At 40.9% G+C, this 18,158-nt stretch overlaps 1 protein-coding gene across 2 annotated transcripts in view; it reads left to right on the top strand.

The window, feature by feature from the left end:
* The window catches only part of LOC143029118 (WD repeat-containing protein 76-like), a 43,551-nt gene extending 27,927 nt beyond the window's left edge, over positions 1-15,624 (top strand). For both annotated transcript variants that reach the window (XM_076191553.1, XM_076191552.1), the window contains exons 10-14: positions 707-825; positions 3,940-4,037; positions 4,134-4,205; positions 13,108-13,226; positions 15,471-15,624. In XM_076191553.1, the coding sequence (XP_076047668.1) occupies positions 707-825; positions 3,940-4,037; positions 4,134-4,205; positions 13,108-13,226; positions 15,471-15,617 (555 nt within the window). In that variant the 3' untranslated portion in view covers positions 15,618-15,624. The remainder of the gene's footprint in view (positions 1-706; positions 826-3,939; positions 4,038-4,133; positions 4,206-13,107; positions 13,227-15,470) is intronic.
* Positions 15,625-18,158: the final 2,534 nt, after the last annotated feature.

Raw genomic sequence — 18,158 nt, forward strand, 5'->3', positions numbered from 1 at the left:
AAATGTCTGAGAAGTTGGATAGAGTGGGAAATAAGGGGGAGAGTAGGAGTGGAAAAGGAGATGGCAGATAATGCTGATGAAAGATTATTGGGATAGTTTGGACACAGAAAGAATGAGTGATGAAAGAGATGTGAAAGGCAGAAGTGGAGGGAGTGAACTTGAGGTGACAGGTGAGGATGAGATGGATGAATGGGGTGAAGGAGGCATTGAGCAAGGAAGGGAGGAGGCAGGAGATAGGGATGAGTGGAGAATGACTGTGATTAGATGATACTGTTATGCAGGGATGGGAAGGATAGGGGTTGGGGGTGGATTTTGCCCCATCTTTTTTTCTGCATGAGGGGAAGGAGAGAGGGATTTGCCGATTAGGTGAAGTGGCCTTGCTATGGATGTACTGTGTCTAGCTGCATTGCATTTAACCCAGGGCAGTTGGCAGATGCAGGGATGACCCATCATCCATGAGGAGCCAAGATGGAAGGGGTGAAAAGGGTGATGGAGGGGAGTGAAATGGGTGGGAGGAGGTACGTGCCTCTGACTTGGCTACCCCCCTTATAATGGGGGGAAAAGTTCGTTGTATATAGATAGCTACAACTCCAAAACCGGATTTTCCCAGAGGTCTATGGGATAATCAAATGACCATATCTGGTATGGAGTTGGTTGCAAGCAGGGAAAATGTTGACAACAATTGATTTGTTTATATTTTTTGCAGGTCGATTTAAGAGAGGATGGGTCTTCTGCTCAAAAACTGAAAGCACATAAGCAGAGTGTAAAAGTCGTTACTTCTCATCCCCGCCAGCCTGAATATTATGCTACCAGTTCCAGAAATGGGTCAGTATTGAAAGTGTGGGAAGAGATCATATCATTGGGAAGAAGGGTAACAAATAAGTAAACTACTAAGGTGGTAAGATGGGCTTGGGACTAGAGAATGTATAGTCATGGCAAAAAAAATCGTAACACATCATTGGCAATAAAAATCATAACATTGAATCTTCACGTTACTATTTTATTTGATGTTCCAACATAGAGAGAGTGAGCGGAGCTTGCGTTGGTGCAGTGGCCTTGATGGGCATATAGCTACACCACACCACCCGGGCATGTTTCAGTGCACCACAAGTGCTTGCTTAGAGAGGTTGTATAATAGGCTACTCCCCTTAGCACCAATCCTGACTATAGCCATATCTTTGCAGCCGTAAAATTCTATTCAACCTGTGCACAATGGGATGTACTAAGCTTAGCATGGAAGAAAAGTTTCATGCTATCGCTCTATTAGATTGGGGCATGTCTGTGATTCATGTAGTTACCGACCTGAAGGTGTCTAGACAAGCCATTTATTGTGTCCAGAACACAGTGGCGACCTTACCACTAGGCATGAGACCCCCCCCCCCCTAAGGAAAACTGGCTCCAAAGCACCAAGAAAGATGACAGCAAGGATGGATTAGTTGTTAAAATGTGAGGTGATGTTAAACCCTTTAATAGCAGCTGTAGCACTCAAGAAAAAACACCCAGACATCCCTCAGAATGTTGCTATTAGGATGATTTGGCACACACGAGAACTGCGTTATAATTTTCACTGCCAATGATGTGTTACAATTTTTTTTGCTGCAACTGTATAATATGCCATTTTATGTTCATGTGGAAGGTCACTCGCTGAGCAGGTTAGGGAGTTATTACTTGTGGCAAAGGTCGAGTGGATGACAGTTTGAATCCTGCCAGCAGCAAAGTTGAACTAAAGTCATGGTTCGTTAAATTCCATGCTACAAAGTCCTCTGTAAGGGACACTATCTTAACCTTCCAATAGGGGGGAGTTTGTGCTGGAAGATCCATTTTATATGTATATGCAGTGGCGTAGCTAGTGCTTTTGCCGCCCGGGGCTGCCCTCATGTTTGCCGCCCCTTCTCACAAGGAATTAAATAATTCAATATTACAAATGCACATTTTCACCCATGTATACCCGTCCCATCGGATCGATGTTAACACGCTTGCAAACTGTCACGCTTTATTATGCTTAATAACGAAAAAACTGACATCTATGAGAGACTGATTAATGTAATTTTATATCAATCATACAAGGACCAAAAATGCTGCCCCTCAAAAAGTGCCGCCCAGGGCGGACTGCCCCTGCCGCCCCCCTTTAGCTATGCCACTGTGTATATGTATACTTAGGTATGTATGTATGCAGATATGGATATATTATGTGTATAAATAGGTGAGCCTTCTTTGTTGGGCCCTGTTGGGGAGATGCTGTGCCTTGCTGCATTGCTTATGACCCAAGTAATAGGCAGGATACAGGGATGACCCTTCATTCATGAGGAGCTAAGATAAAAGGGACAGCAAATGTGTGTGGAATGGTGAACAATGGTTGCATGCCTTAGTTGGGGTCCCCTTTATAAAAGGAAAGCACCATTTGGTAAAAGTATGTCTGTCTCCCATATACCAAGGGCTTCTTTCCTATTATGAGGGAGGTAGCCAGCCAAGACATGCACCTACCCTCACCCAATTCCACTCCCATCCATCACCCATTTGCTTTCCTCTCATCTTGGATCCTCTTGAATGAAAGGTCATTCCAGTCCCTCACCCACAGCTTGGATCAAAAGCAATGCAGCAAGATACAGCACATCTACAGCAGGGCCAGCCACTTCATTTAGACTGCAACCCTCCTACCTTGTCCCCTCATGCAAAAAATAGGGAATATGTGAAGAAGCCTTGCATTCATCTCCAGTACCCCTTTCTCATAACATTGTTCTCTTCATCCTTTACTCATATAATTCATCTCCACATCCACTGATCACTCCTACATGTGACCCTAAACATTTAACCTTGATTATATATATGTATTTTTGTAGTTGTTCATGAGTTACCTCCGGATTATGTGAACTGGTTTGATTACATTTTCTGTGTTTATAATTACTTAGAGTATAAGAGAATGAGTAATACAGCAGTGACTTTATATTTCATAATGTGAGTACTGTGATGCAAATTACATATGGTAGCTGATGCTGTGTGCAAGAATTTGAGTCATACTGAAGTGTTTAAAGATCTCCACTCCCTCTCGTATCTCACCCTTCACATTTACAGTCAACCTGCCACTGTCCTCATTCCTTGCACATCCTATCACTGCTTTTGTCTATCAAAAGAAACACCACATGAGGACAGGGCCTCTATTGTTATGATGTTTTGCTTGTTAAAGTTTCATCAAGTACTTGATCAAACTTGTGCAAACTGCATAACAATAAAGGTCCTTTCCTCAAATAGTGTTTCTTATCAGCATCTACCAATGGCTACCCCTTGTGTAAGGGGGAAAAAGCCTTTGGTATATGTATGTATGTACCAATTGCACACACTTTCCTTTTGCCCACTCTCACCTATACCTTTTCTCTTACACCCCTTCAATACAATGACGCTTACGTAGGCATCACGAGGAGCGAGTGGGTATATGAGGGATGCTGGTGTCACCTTCTTGATTTTATTTATTTTGTAATTGTATCTGAGTAACCCCCATATTCTGTGAACTGGACTGATCATATTTTCTGTGGTTATTAGCATTCAGAGTGAAAGAAAACAAGTAGTACAGCTGTAACTTCATATTTTATAATGCCCCCCGCAAGAATTTGACTTATATTGAAGAAGTTAAACTTAGTCACCAACTACTTTAGTCTCTTCTAAGCATCAACCACAAACACAGTGTCATCCACAAACGTCAACTAGTTCACCTTCAACATCTCTCCACCCTCACCCGCCAGCTCTAAACATGTACCTTGTACTCTTGTATTGTATGATTTTCCTTTACCACCCAATAAAAATCCTGAACTATGATGTTGACATCACACAATCCTGACAACCCCACATGTTTTTAGTATATAGAATTGATAGTATTTTACCCATGGATGGGGGATGGCCATAATATTTTTTAAGTTTTGTAATTATTTTTTCTTGTCTTTTTAGGGAAGTATGCCTGTGGGACATCCGAAAAAAGGGTACTTCAGTTGATTCTGTCATTCATAAGAAAAATGTCTCTGGTCTTCATTTTTCACAGGATACTGGTAAGGTTAGATTAAACTTTAATCATTGAGAGCAATATAATTGAATCATTTTTACAAGAAGTTCAAACCAAATTTTTAATGTTTTTGTTTTTACAGGAAAATATTTGGTATCTACATGCTCAGATGATAGACTGCGAGTTCTAGAATGGAACCAAACCAGTTTGCAAGGTAATAAAATGAAAAATTGAGTGTGTGAGGGGACTATTAGAAATAATTACTGTTGTTTTGAGTTGTGATGAGTGTGCAAGAGAGGGAAGACGTGGTTTTGTTGGTAATTGGTGGTGAAGGGAAGTGCCTTGAAGTATGTAGGCAAAAATGAAATTGGTATTGGTGATATGGGCTTGTGAGTGCATACTGTCATGACAGATAGGTGAGGAGAGGAAAGGGAGGAATGTAAATATAATGATGTTAGTGGATCTAAGAACTAATATAGGAGATGAGGTGATAGATTAGTAAGGAGGTTTGGGGTGTCAGGTAAGAACTATAGTGTAGAGTGTTTATTAAGGATGTTGATTTAAACACTGTATTTACCTAGTTGTATTTTACAGGAAGAGAGCTATGCTCGTAGTGACTTGTTTTTGTATATTTCCGCGTCAAATTTTTCTCAAAGTCATGTATAGTTTTAGCACTCACTGTTTCCTCAATCAGTTTGTTCCAGATATCTATCACTCTGTGTGGGAAGCTATTCTTTTTCAGATCTCTTCTGTAACTGTCCTTCTAGTTTCTTCTTGTGTCCACTTTTTTTTTTTTTTTTTTTTTCTTTTCTTTTTTCTGTCCTACTTTAGTTACACTAATAAGACCAAAATTAGAGTACGCTGCATCACTATGGACACCTAGTTCTAAAAAAATATAAAGAAACTAGAAAGAATTCAAAGAGCAACGACAAAGATGGCACCAACACTCTTCAATTTTACATACAAACAAAGACTGAATAAACTACATCTATCAATTTTACATACAAAGACTGGATAAACTACATCTACAGAATTATGAAAGGGATGGAAAGTCTTGATAGAGATGACTTACTAAAGTACATACATATATATACCAAGGCTTTTTTTACCTCCCTTGTAAGGGGGAAAAAGCCTTGGTATATGTATGTATGTACTTTAGTAAGTCATCTCTATCAAGACTTTCCATCCTTTTCATAATTCTGTAGATGTAGTTTATCCAGTCTTTGTATGTCAAATTTAAGAGTGTTGGTGCCATCTTTGTTGTTACTCTTTGAATTCTTTCTAGTTTCTTTATATTTTTTTAGAACTAGGTGTCCATAGTGATGCAGCATACTCTAATTTTGGTCTTATCAGTGTAACTAGTATTTTCTTTACCATTTCTTCATCCATGTAATCAAAGGCTACTTTCAGTGATCTTAATAAGTTTAAAGTTTCTCTGACTAATTTGTTGACATGTTTGTCTGGTGTCATGTCATTTAAGATAGTTACTCCTAGGTCCCTTTCTGAGTTTACTATTTTTTACTTCTTTTGTACCAATTTTATATTGACACAATATTCTATTTTTGCTTTTTCCAAATTCTATTATGCTACATTTCTTAATGTTGAAGTTCACTTCACACATCTGACTCCATTTCCAGACTTTGTCCAGGTCATCTTGAAAAGATTTGCAGTCTTCCTCTGTACTTACTCTCTTTAGTTATTTTGCATCATCTGCAAAGAAGTTCATATAACATTCTACACCTTTATCCATATCATTTGTATAAATAGCAAACATTATCAGAGCCAATACAGAGCCTTGTGGAACTCCACTTATCATATATACATATACCATATCTTCCCAATTTTAGTTCTTGTCTCTTAAGTATCAGCCTTTTTTCTCCCTTTCAAGAAATCTTTCATCCATTCCAATAACTTTCCTTGTATTCCACCTATTATTTCAATTTTTCTTAGTAGCTTTTTGTGTGGTACTTTGTCAAAATCCTTTTGTAAGTCCAAGAAAGGATAATCTGACCATCCATCTCTTTCTTGTATTATTTCTATCAATCTTGAGTAAAAGCATATTAAGTTTGTGGTACATGATCTTCCACTTCTAAAACCAAATTGTTTAGGGTTAAGTATTTTGTTCTCTTACAAGTGTTTAATCCATTTATTTGTAATAACTTTTGCATATTTTTGCTTGTAAGGGATACTGGTCTACAGTTTGTTGGATTTTCTGTCTCCTCCTTTATATATTGGTACGAAATTTGCATTTTTCCAATCTTGTGGTACTTTTCCTTCTTTGAGTGAGAAGTCAATCATCTTGTGTATTTTGTCCATTAGTTCATCTATACATTCTCTCAATATCCAGTTCACAATTCCATCTGGCCTGTGTAACTGTCTGCCATCAAGGTTTTTTATTTGGTCCCTTATTTCTTTCTGTGTCACAGTTATTTCTTTCATTTTGGGGGATCTTCCTCGTTGTCCTTCATCCCAAATTTGTGAGCTTTCAATTGTAAATACAGACCTAAAATGCCTGATCATAACTTCAGCCATTTCTACATCATCTATATATTCTTTATTTCCTTCACAGTTTTATTGTTTTGTGTTTGTCTTTTAGTTTATTATTTACATATCTGTAAAATAGTTTAGGTAGGTCTTCGCATTTATCTATTACATCTTTTCATCCATTCACAACCATTTTCCATTCATCCCTATCTTCCGTCCTCTCCCGTCCTTCCTCCACAGACATCCCTCTCTTTTGTAATGCCCCTTTCACCCCATCCATCCATCTCATCCTAGGACGCTCCCTCATATTCTCTCCTTCCACCTCTGCCTTCCACCTCCACCTCTGCTTCTGACCCAGGGCAGTGGACAGGATGCAGGGATGACCCGTCATCCAGGAGGTGCCAAGATAAGAGGGAGGAAGGAAGGTGGAGGGGAGTGGAATATATAGGAAATGGAATGGATGGGAGTGGTTTCTATGCCTTTTTCTTTTTGGCTACTCCCCGTGTAAGGGGGGAAAAGCCTTTGGTAAATGTATATATGTATGTATCTTTTTCATAGTTTCTTTTTTCCTCCTTACATATATCTACATATTTGTTTCTCAATTTGATTATGATTGGCATTTGGTCTTTTTTCCATATTTTCATGGCTTTGTCTCTTCTATCTTTAGCATCACTGCACTTTTTGTTACACCAACACTTTATGTAAACCCTTTTTTTTTTCTTCTCCTTCTTCTTCTTTGGTACATATGTATCTTTTCCCTCCTTGTATTTTTCTTTAAATATGTTCCATTTCTCTTTCATCTTTATTTCTTCATTTAAAATTTTTTCCCAGTTTGCATTTTGATTTTTTTTTTTTTTTCCTAAGTTTTACAAAGTCCATTTTGTTGTATGTTAATCTTCCTTCTCCATGTTTCTCATTTCTTCTCACATAATTTTGTTCTTTAAGTTCGAAGTCTATTAGTATGTGATCACTCTTCCCAATAGGTATCTTGTAATTTATTTTGTCCATGATTTCAGGCTCAGATGTGAATATTAAGTTAGTCTTGATGGTTCTTCATTTTTTCTGTATCTGGTATTTTCCTTGACCCATTGAGTCAATGTGTAATCAATGGTCATATCCAGTAGAGTGTTGCCCCAGAGTTCCTCTCCACCTTTTACTGTCATTTCTTCCCAATTTATTTCCTTTGCGTTAAAGTCACCCATAATTACTATGCGTTAAAGTCACCCATAATTACTATGCGTTAAAGTCACCCATAATTACACATTCTCCCCTTGTACATCTCATCATCTTACTTTCACTCACATTTATCTTCAACTTCCTTCTTTCGCAAACCTTCCCAAACTCTGTCACTAACTTCCTCAATCCCTCTGATCCTGCTACAAGCGCAGTGTCGTCAGCAAACAACAACTGGCTTATCTCCCACTTTTCTCCATTTTCTTTAACCATCTTCAATCCCTGACCCACTACCCTTGCATCTACCTCTCGCACCCTCAATCCATGTATAAATTGAACAGTCAAGGCGACATAACACATCCCTGACGAAGTCCCACCTTACCTCAAACCACTTGTTCTCTCCATTTCTGATTCTAACATAAGCTCTACTCTCTTGTAAAAACTTTTGACTGTTCTTAAAAGCTTTCCTCCCATCTCACATGTCTCCAATATCTCCCAGAGTGCCTTCCTGTCTACCCTGTCATAAGCCTTTTCCAAATCCATAAAAGACCCAAAAAACATCCTTACCTTTTCCTAAAGTTTTCTCACTTATCTGTCTTACCACAAAAATGTGATCCACACAAACCGTACCTGTCCTAACCCCACACTGTTCCTCACCAGTTACTCCCTTTGTTCCTCTCCTAATTATGTCAATGAAGACCCTCCCATAAGCCTTCCCAACTACATTTAACAAACTGATTCCTCAGAAACTACCACACTCACACTTGTCACCTTTTCCCTTATAAAGTGGAACTATACAAGCACTCTTACAGTCCTCTGGCATTTTACCCTCTCTTAAACAAACATTGGATAACCTCACCAGCCAGACCATCATCACTGTACCTCCTTTTTTTAGACATTCTGCATAGCATTCATCCAGTCCAGTTGCCTTCCTCTCATCATCTTAACAACTGCCTTCACCTCATCCTTCCTTATTTCTCCTCTATTTTCCTCTCATCACAGTAATTTTCTTAGCACTTCCTACTGCAACTACCTTTCCCTCCCTTTCCTCCTTCACATTTAGCAACTCCCTAAAATACTCTACCCACCTTCCTCTTACTGCCTTGTCTTCTTTTACCTTCTCTTCATCTGCACCTTTTACCTTTTCTTCTCTACTTGATTCACCTCCTCTTGCTCTTTTAATTTCTTTCAAAAACATCTTTTTATTACATTCAAAATTTTCTGTTATACTCTTACCCCACTTCACATTTGCTCTCCTTTTTGCCTCCTTTATCTTATATTTTACTTCTCTTTTTCTTTGTACCTCTCATATGATTCTCTCATCCTATTTTGTAACCAATCTGTGAAAGCTCGTTTCTTCTCTACAACTTTCTTTGCTTCCTCATCCCACCATTCACTACCTTTCCTTCTATTTCCTCCCATCCTCTTTGTTCCACACACCATCTTTAACCAAATTCCAGCAAAATCGGAGAGATGTGGGTATTGATTTGACTATTTTTCCCATCTCACTGAGAATGCCCCTTTCAACTCCCTGCCATCCTCACTCCTTGTACATCTCATCACCTTACTTTTACCCACATTTACCTTCAATTTTCTCCTGTTGTATGCCCTCCCAAACTCTATCACCAACTTCTTTAATCCCTTCTCTGACCCTCCTGTGAGCACATTGTCATGAGCAAACACCAACTGGTTCACCTCCCTCTTTCCTCCATTATCTTTAACCATGTCCAGGCTCCTGCCCATTAACCTCACATTTACCTCCTGCACCACCCCATCCATGTACACATTGAACCATGGTGACATGACACATCCCTATCATAGTCTCACATTTATGTCAAACCACTTGTTCACTCCATTTCCAGTTTAAAACAAAAGATAAAGGAAGCCAAAAAGAGTGCAGATGTCAAATGGAGGAGTGTGACAAAAAAATTACAAAAGCAATTGAAAGATGTTTTGGAAGAAAGTTAAGAGAGGAAGGGGAGGTGAGCCAAATAGAGAAGACAGTGTAAAAGGGGCAGACGGACAGATGTTAACAGAAGGAGAAGTAAGGGGAAGCTGGGCTGAGTAATTTAGAGAGCTGTTGAATGTGGAGGATAGAGAGGGATTGGTGGTAGCTGTGGGAGGTACTAAGAAATTGATAGTGATGGGAGAGGATAATAGAGGAGAAATAAGAAAAGAAGACAATGCAAATAGTTTTGAAAATGATGAGAGTAGGTAAGGCACCTGGGTTAGAGGGGCATCATGCGGAGTGTACAGTAATAGTGGACTGGGTAGTGAGGTTATTTAATGTGTCTCTAAGGGAAGGTAGAGTGCCATAGGACTGGAGGAATCCCTGTTTAGTTCTGCTCTACAAAGGAAAATGGGACATATGTGAGTGTATTAGTTTCAGAGGGATCAGTTTGTTGAGTGTAGTTGGGAAGACATATGGAAGGGTTTTTAATTGAGAGGATTGGAGAGGAACAGAGGGAGTAATTGGTGAGGAACAGTGTGGGTTTAGGACCAGATTGGTGAGGAACAGTGTGGGTTTAGGACCAGATTGGTGAGGAACAGTGTGGGTTTAGGACCAGATTGGTGAGGAACAGTGTGGACCAAATTTTTGTGGTAAGGCAGATATGTGAGAAAGCTTTATTGAAAAGTAAGGATGGTTTTTAGGCCTTTATGGATTTGGAAAAGGTTTATGACGGACAGAAAGGCACTGTGGGAGGATTTGCAAATGTATTGGATTGAGGGAAAGCTGTTAAGGGCAGTCAAGAGTTTTTACAAAATTGAAAAGCATAAAAAAAATTTTTGGAAGGAATTGAAAAGAGTGAGGAGGGATGAGTCAAGAAAGAAGAGATATTTGGTGCAAACAGGTTGATGTTAATGGAGAATAAAGGTGGTAAGGTGAAGATAAGTAGATTGTTTCAGGAATTTGTTGAATTTATAAGAGGGGATTGATTGTGACTGCAGTGGGACATGTTAGGAAATGCAAAGAGCATTGAAAGTAACGAGTCCTTGTAAAGCACCTGGGTTAGATGGTTATGCACTTTTAATATTTTGCCTTCCCTATTTCAACAGAATTGCCTCTTGCATCCAATGCCTCCATCACTTCATGCACCTCATTTTCAGTCTTCCATTCAAGTTTCCTCTACCTCTGCCTTTTCACACTGATGGTCATCACTTACTAATAGTGCCACTCCTTTGCCCCTTTTGCAATGCTTCGCACCCTATCCACCTTGCTTCCAAACTCCAACTCCTCTCTTTCTGTCTTCTTTCACTCAATGCTAATGTATCCATCTTTCATCACGCAAACATTCTACCAATCTTTTCCTATTTTGTTGTCTTTCATACCACATTCAATGACCCATTTTCTTGTGCTTTGGCTGGAGTCCTCCTAGATCCTTGTATGCCTTGATATGCATAGGAACTTAGTGGCAGATTACCCTCCACCACATACATCAAATTTTGATGGGTATGTTTAGTAATCCCATAATTGTTGCCTCAAGTTTCACTAATAATGATACATACATACATATACAAAGGCTTTTTCCCCCTTTCAAGGGAGGTAGCCAAAAAGGGAAAGGCATAAAAACACTCCCACCCATTTCATCCCTAAATACACTCCACACCCCTCCCACCCTCCCTCTCATCTGAGCACCTCCTGGATGACGGGTCATCCCTGCACCCTGCCCACCGCCCTGGGTCAGAAGCAATGTCACAAGACAGCACATCCACAGCAAGGCCGCTTCATTTAATCGGCGACCCCCCCTCTCCGTCCCCCCTTGCATATAAGGAGAGGACGGGGAGAAATCCCTTCAGGCTGCGTCAAAATTTACTCACACATACTACCTCACCCCCACCCCACCCGCCCATTCTTCCTCATGCAATCACAACATCATCCATATTCAACCATTCTCCACTCACCTCTGTCTTCCGTCCTCCTTCCTTCCTCAACAGACATTCCCCTCTTCCCCAAAGCCCCCTTCACCCCATCCATCCACCTCATCCTAGGACGTCCCCTCATCTTCACTCCCTCCACATCTGTCTTCCATACCTCTTTTGCTAATCTTTCTTTACTCATTCTTTCCATGTGTCCAAACCATCCCAATATTCTTTCATCAACCCTATATCTCAACTCCCTTTTCAACCCTGTTTTCCTTCTCACCTCCTCATTTCTCACTCTATCCAGCCTAGTAACCCCCACCATACTTCTCAGACACCTCATCTCAAACACATTCAAACTCCTTCTCTCTTCTTCTCTTATGTTCCACGTTTCTGCCCCATATAGTGCTGTTGGCACAATCACTCCTTCATACAGTCTCCTCTTCGCATCCATTCCTAAATTTCTATTCCTCATTACACTCTTTAATCCACCAAGGCATTTACTCGCTTCTCTCAATCTACATTCTACCTCCACCTTCACTCCACCTTTTCCTGCTACACTTGCACCCAAGTATCTAAAACTATCCACTTCCTCCAGTCGCTCTCCCTTAATGTTCACTTCCAGTCTACTGCCACTTTCACCCCTTGTACATCTCATCACCTTACTTTTACCCACATTTATCTTTAGCTTTCTTCTATCACATACTCTCCCAAACTCTGCCACCAGCTTCCTCAACCCCTCCTCCGATGCTGCCACAAGCGCAGTGTCGTCCGCAAACAACAGCTGGCTCACCTCCCACTTTTCTCCATTTTCTTTAACCATCTCCAATCCCTGACCCACTACCCTTGCATTCACCTCTCGCACCACCCCATCCATGTATAAGTTGAACAGCCAGGGCGACATAACGCATCCTTGACGAAGTCCCACCTTTACCTCAAACCACTCACTCTCTCCATTTCCAATCCTGACACAAGCTCTACTACTCTCATAAAAACTCTTGACAGCTCCCAAAAGCTTTCCTCCTATCCCATAAATCTGCATAACCTCCCACAGTGCCTTTCTGTCTACCCTATCATAAGCCTTTTCCAGATCCATAAAAGCCCAAAAAACATCCTTCCCCTTTCCTATAGCTTTCTCACATATCTGTCTTACCACAAAGATCTGATCTACACAACCTCTACCTGTCCTAAATCCACACTGTTCCTCACCAATTACTCCTTCTGTTCCTCTCCTAATCCTCTCAATCAAGATCCTCCCATAAGCCTTCCCAACTACACTTAACAAGCTAATCCCTCTGAAACTACTACATTCACACTTGTCCCCTTTTCCCTTGTAAAGAGGAACTATACAGGCACTCCTCCAGTCCTCCAGTACTCTACCCTCTCTCCAGCAAACATTAAATAACCTCACCAACCAGTCCACCATCACTTGACCTCCCTTTTTCAGACATTCTGCATGGCATCCATGATGATAGTTGACAGTTATATTTTAAATTCACAGATCACCCAGCTGCCATGGCATCCATGATGATAGTTGACAGTTCTATTTTAAGTTCACAGATCACCCAGCTGCCATATTGACACTTATTTATTTCCAGTGAAACGTTCCATTCACCACAACAACTGCACAGGCAGGTGGTTGACCACATTCAAGGCAAGATGGCTTCCAGGAAGTGATGATTTGTTTGTGGTTGGATCTATGCTTCATCCAAGACGGGTGAGTATGGCAGTAATTTACTCTTTCCCCTGCTTTCTGTTTGTACATTGGTATAACGTGGGTTAAGGCGTCATTACTTGCGGCAAAGGTCGAGATGATGATGATTTGAATCCTACTTGGGGCGAGTTGAACCAAGGGCACGGATCATTAAATTCCATGGTACAAAGTCCACTGTAAGGGGCACCGTCCTAGCCTCCTGATAGGGGAGAGTTTGTGATGTTAAACCAAATCACATACAAATAGGTTCCAATTTTCTGTAGCCATCACTAGCATTTTAATCTATTTATTTTTCATTTATGGGGAAGAGACTTGGAATTTGAAAGAGGCAGAAAGCAGAAGTTGAAATGTGTTTGAGATGAAGTCTTTGAGAAGTATAACAGGGGTCACAAGGTTGGATAGAGTGGGCAATGAGGAGATAAGAAGATGGCAGAGGGGCTGATGAAAGAGTATTAGGATGATTTGGACATATGGAAAGAATGAGTGAAGAAAAATTACCAAAAGAGGTTTGGAAGGCAGAGATGGGCAAAGTGAACTTGAGGGGATGACCAAAGATGAGATGCATGGATGGGGTGAAAGGGCCTTTGAGCAAGAGAGGAATGACTGCATGAGGGGATGGGTGTGTGTGTAGATGTGTTGTTTCTTTCTGCATTGGTTCCAATCCAGACAGTGGGCAGGAGACAGGGATGACCCTTCATCCATGAGGAGCTAAGATAAGAGGGAAAAAATGGGTGAAGGAATGGCTCGGAGTGGATGCGGGCCTTTGAATTGGCTACCTTCCTTTTAAGGGGGAGGAAGCTCATGGCATATAGATAAGTAGTCTTCTTTAGTGATGACTAAATTGTATTTTTGTACAACAAGATACCAAGACAAAGTTCTGAGAAGAGGACTCCAACAAAAACACTGATAGTTGGATCATTAAGTGTATGTGGATGCAGTATAGATGAGAGAAAAGGGAAGAGATTGATAGTATGAGAAGAAAGTAGGATATGTTAGTGTTGAGTGAAACAAAACTGAAAGAGAAGGAGTTAGAGTTTAGGAGCATGGTGGGTAGGGTCTCAAGAGAGGGTGAGGGAGGGAAGGAGTGGTACTTTTGATAAGTGATGGGATAAGTAAGTGCATGGTGTAGTTAAGATAAATAAAGATAAATATCATTAAGGATAAAGTGAGCAAAGGTGAGATTGGAAGGAGAGTTAGGTGAATTTGTGAGTGTGTATGGCCCAGTTAGTGAGGAAAGGAGAGGGAATTATTTTGGATTTATTTAGATGAGTTTGTTGAGAGTTTTGGGAGAAAATAAATATAGTGGCTCTGAGAGATCTCAACCCCTTCTATATGATGATGCCTACATAGGCATCATGAAGGTGCCAGTGTCAGTGTCTTGATTATATTTATTTTGTAGTTGTAGCTGAATGACCCCCATATTCTGTGAACGGGTCTGATCATATTTTCTGTGGTTATTAACATTTAACACAGCCCATAGGGATTTCTCCCCTTCTTCTCCTATTCTGCATGGGGGGGACGGAGAGGGGGGGTCGCCAAATTTATGAAGCGGCCTTGCCGTGGATGTGCTGTGTCTTGTGACACTGCTTCTGTCCTAGGGCATTGGACAGGATGCAGGGATGACCTGTCATCCAGGAGATGCCAAGATAAGATGGAGGGAGGAGGGTGGAGGGGAGTGGAATATATAGGAAAATGGAATGGGTGGGAGTGGTTTCTGTGCCCTTTTCTTTTTGGCTACCCCCTGTGTAAGGGGGAAAAAGCCTTTGGTATATGTATGTATTAACATTCAGAGTGAAAGAGAACAAGTAATACAGCTGTAACTTTATATTTTGTAATGCAAGTATTGTGATGCATCATTGTACATCAGGCAGCTAATGCTGCTCACAAGAATTTGACTTGTATTGAAGAGTTTAATGCCAGAATAAAGCCAGTAGAGTAGCTAGGAGGTATGGGATGGCAAGAAGGAACTAAAGCGGAGTTGTTGGAGAAGCATATTGAAAGTGAAATGACAATAGTGAATAGTGTTCAAGAAGAAAGATAAACATAATTGTACATGGGCTAGGGTAGTCAAAAGGGCATATGCACAATCCAACCATTCCTCTCATGCAGTACATCAACCATTCTCAAGTTGAAACTTAGCAGGTCAGTTACACAATACTTTTCTTCTCTAAATCCACATTGGTTGTCAGACAATATTTATTTCCACCCTAAATGTTACATCCATTATTATTATTATTATTATTTCAGATTGAGATTTGGACCTCTGAAGGGACCCTGCTGCATAGTTTTCTGGGAGAATGGCTTGGATCAGTTTGCAGTGTAAATGCCATGCATCCCACTAGACCCATTCTTGCCGGAGCTAACTCATCAGGAAGGTTGCATGTTTTCAGATAATTAAATTTTTTTTTTTTTTTTTTTTTCTTTCTTTCTTTCTTTCTTTCTTTCTTTCTTTCTTTCTTTCTTTCTTTTCCCACAACAGTGTCAGGCTACTTTTTGAGGCTTGGATCTTTGTTAATTTTGTACAAAAATTAATCATATTTTTTTTTTCTTTCCAAAGAATTAGTACATATTGTATAACCTTCAAAAGGATTGTAGTACAAAGAATTAGTAGATTGTTTGACCTGTTAGATACTTATTGCATTGGGTTTTTAGAGCTTGGATCTTTAATTATTCTGCAACACAAGGGTCTCGTCTAGTAATCTATGCCATAAATGTTGTAATTATGAAGTATAAATAGAAAATTAGAACTTGTTTGGCATATATTGGGAGATGGTAGAGAAACGCCTAGATAACCCTTGAATCATTTGTTAATTTGGAGAACTCTGTTTAACATTTTGGCTGCTACACTTGAATTTTAAGTGATATTCTGGCTACTGCTAAGCAAGGAAACCTCAAATGGTCAGAGGGTCAAAGAATCAGTTCATCCTTTGAATGCCACAATTGAACTAAAGATTCATTTTGACTGCCTCGAGGTAACCTATTTAGCTCAGGGAAGCCCCCACAATCAAAGGGGTAAGTTTATCTTTCAAAGATGTCTTCTTATTTGTCAGTTGAGGCTTAATCAAGCAAGACCAAACTAAAAATGCCTTTGAAATTGACATACATACATGCATACATATACCAAGGCTTTTTTCCCCCTTACCAGGGGGGTAGCCAAAAAGGACAAGGCACAAAAACATTCCCACCCATTTCATCCCTGAAAACACTCCACACCCCTCCACCCTCCCTCCCATCTTAGCACCTCCTAGATGACGGGTCATCCCTGCACCCTGTCCACTGCCCTGGGTCAGAAGCAGTGTCGCAGGACACAGCACATCCACAGCAAGGCCGCTTCATTAAATCGGCGACCCCCCCTCTCCGTCCCGCCATATAAAGGAGAGGACGGAGAGAAATCCCTTCGGGCTGCGTCAAAAATTTTTGCTCACACACACTACCTCACCCCCATTCCCCCGTCCAATCCACCTCATGCATCACAACATTTTCCATATACAACCATTCTCCATTCACCCCTGTCTTCTGTCCTCTCCCGTCCTTCCTCAACCGACATTCCCCTCTTCCCCAAAGCCCCCTTCACCCCATCCATCCATCTCATCCTAGGACGTCCCCTCATGTTCACTCCCTCCACATCTGCCTTCCATACCTCCTTTACTAGTCTTTCTTCACTCATTCTTTCCATGTGTCCAAACCATCCTAATACTCTTTCATCCACCCTATCTCCCAGCTCCCTTTCCACTCCTGTTCTCCTCCTCACTTCCTCATTTCTCACTCTATCTAGCCTAGTAACCCCCATCATACTTCTCAGACACTTCATCTCAAACACATTCAAGTTCCTTCTCTCTTCCTCTCTCATGTTCCATGTTTCTGCTCCATACAGTGCTGTTGGCACAATCACTCCTTCATACAGTCTCCTCTTAGCATCCATTCCCAGATTCCTATTCCTCATTACACTTTTTAAACCACCAAGGCATTTACTCGCTTCTCTCAATCTACATTCTACCTCCACCTTCACTGCACCCTTTCCTGCCACATTTGCACCCAAATATCTAAAAATATCCACTTCCTCCAGTTGCTCTCCCTTAATGCTCACTTCCAGATTACTGCCACTTTCACCCCTTGTACATCTCATCACCTTACTTTTACCCACATTTATCTTCAGCTTTCTTCTATCACACACTCTCCCAAATTCTGTCACCAGCTTCCTCAATCCCTCCTCCGATCCTGCCACAAGCACAGTGTCGTCTGCAAACAACAGCTGGCTCACCTCCCACTTTTCTCCATTTTCCTTAACCATCTCCAATCCCTGACCCACTACCCTTGCATTCACCTCTCGCTCCACCCCATTCATGTATAAGTTGAACAGCCAGGGTGACATAACGCATCCCTGACGAAGTCCCACCTTTACCTCAAACCACTCACTCTCTCCATTTCTAATCCTGACACAAGCTCTACTACTCTCATAAAAACTTTTGACAGCTCCCAGAAGCTTTCCTCCTATCCCATATATCCGCATAACCTCCCACAGTGCCTTTCTGTCTATCCTGTCGTAAGCCTTTTCCAGATCCATAAAGGCCCAGAAAACATCCTTCCCCTTACCTATAGCTTTCTCACATATCTGTATTACCACAAAAATCTGATCTACACACCCTCTACCTGTCCTAAACCCACACTGTTCCTCACCAATTACTCCCTCTGTTCCTCTCCTAATCCTCTCAATCAAGATCCTCCCATAAGCCTTCCCAACTACACTTAACAAGCTAATCCCTCTGAAACTACTACATTCACACTTGTCCCCCTTTCCCTTGTAAAGTGGAACTATACACGCACTCCTCCAGTCCTCTGGCACTCTACCTTCTCTCCAGCAAACATTAAATAACCTCACCAACCAGTCCACCATCACTATACCTCCTTTTTTAAGACATTCTGCATGGCATCCAT

The sequence above is a fragment of the Oratosquilla oratoria genome, chromosome 10 (genome assembly GCF_046742065.1).
Source record: "Oratosquilla oratoria isolate Oo_2021 chromosome 10, ASM4674206v1, whole genome shotgun sequence".
Classification (NCBI taxonomy): domain Eukaryota; kingdom Metazoa; phylum Arthropoda; class Malacostraca; order Stomatopoda; family Squillidae; genus Oratosquilla; species Oratosquilla oratoria.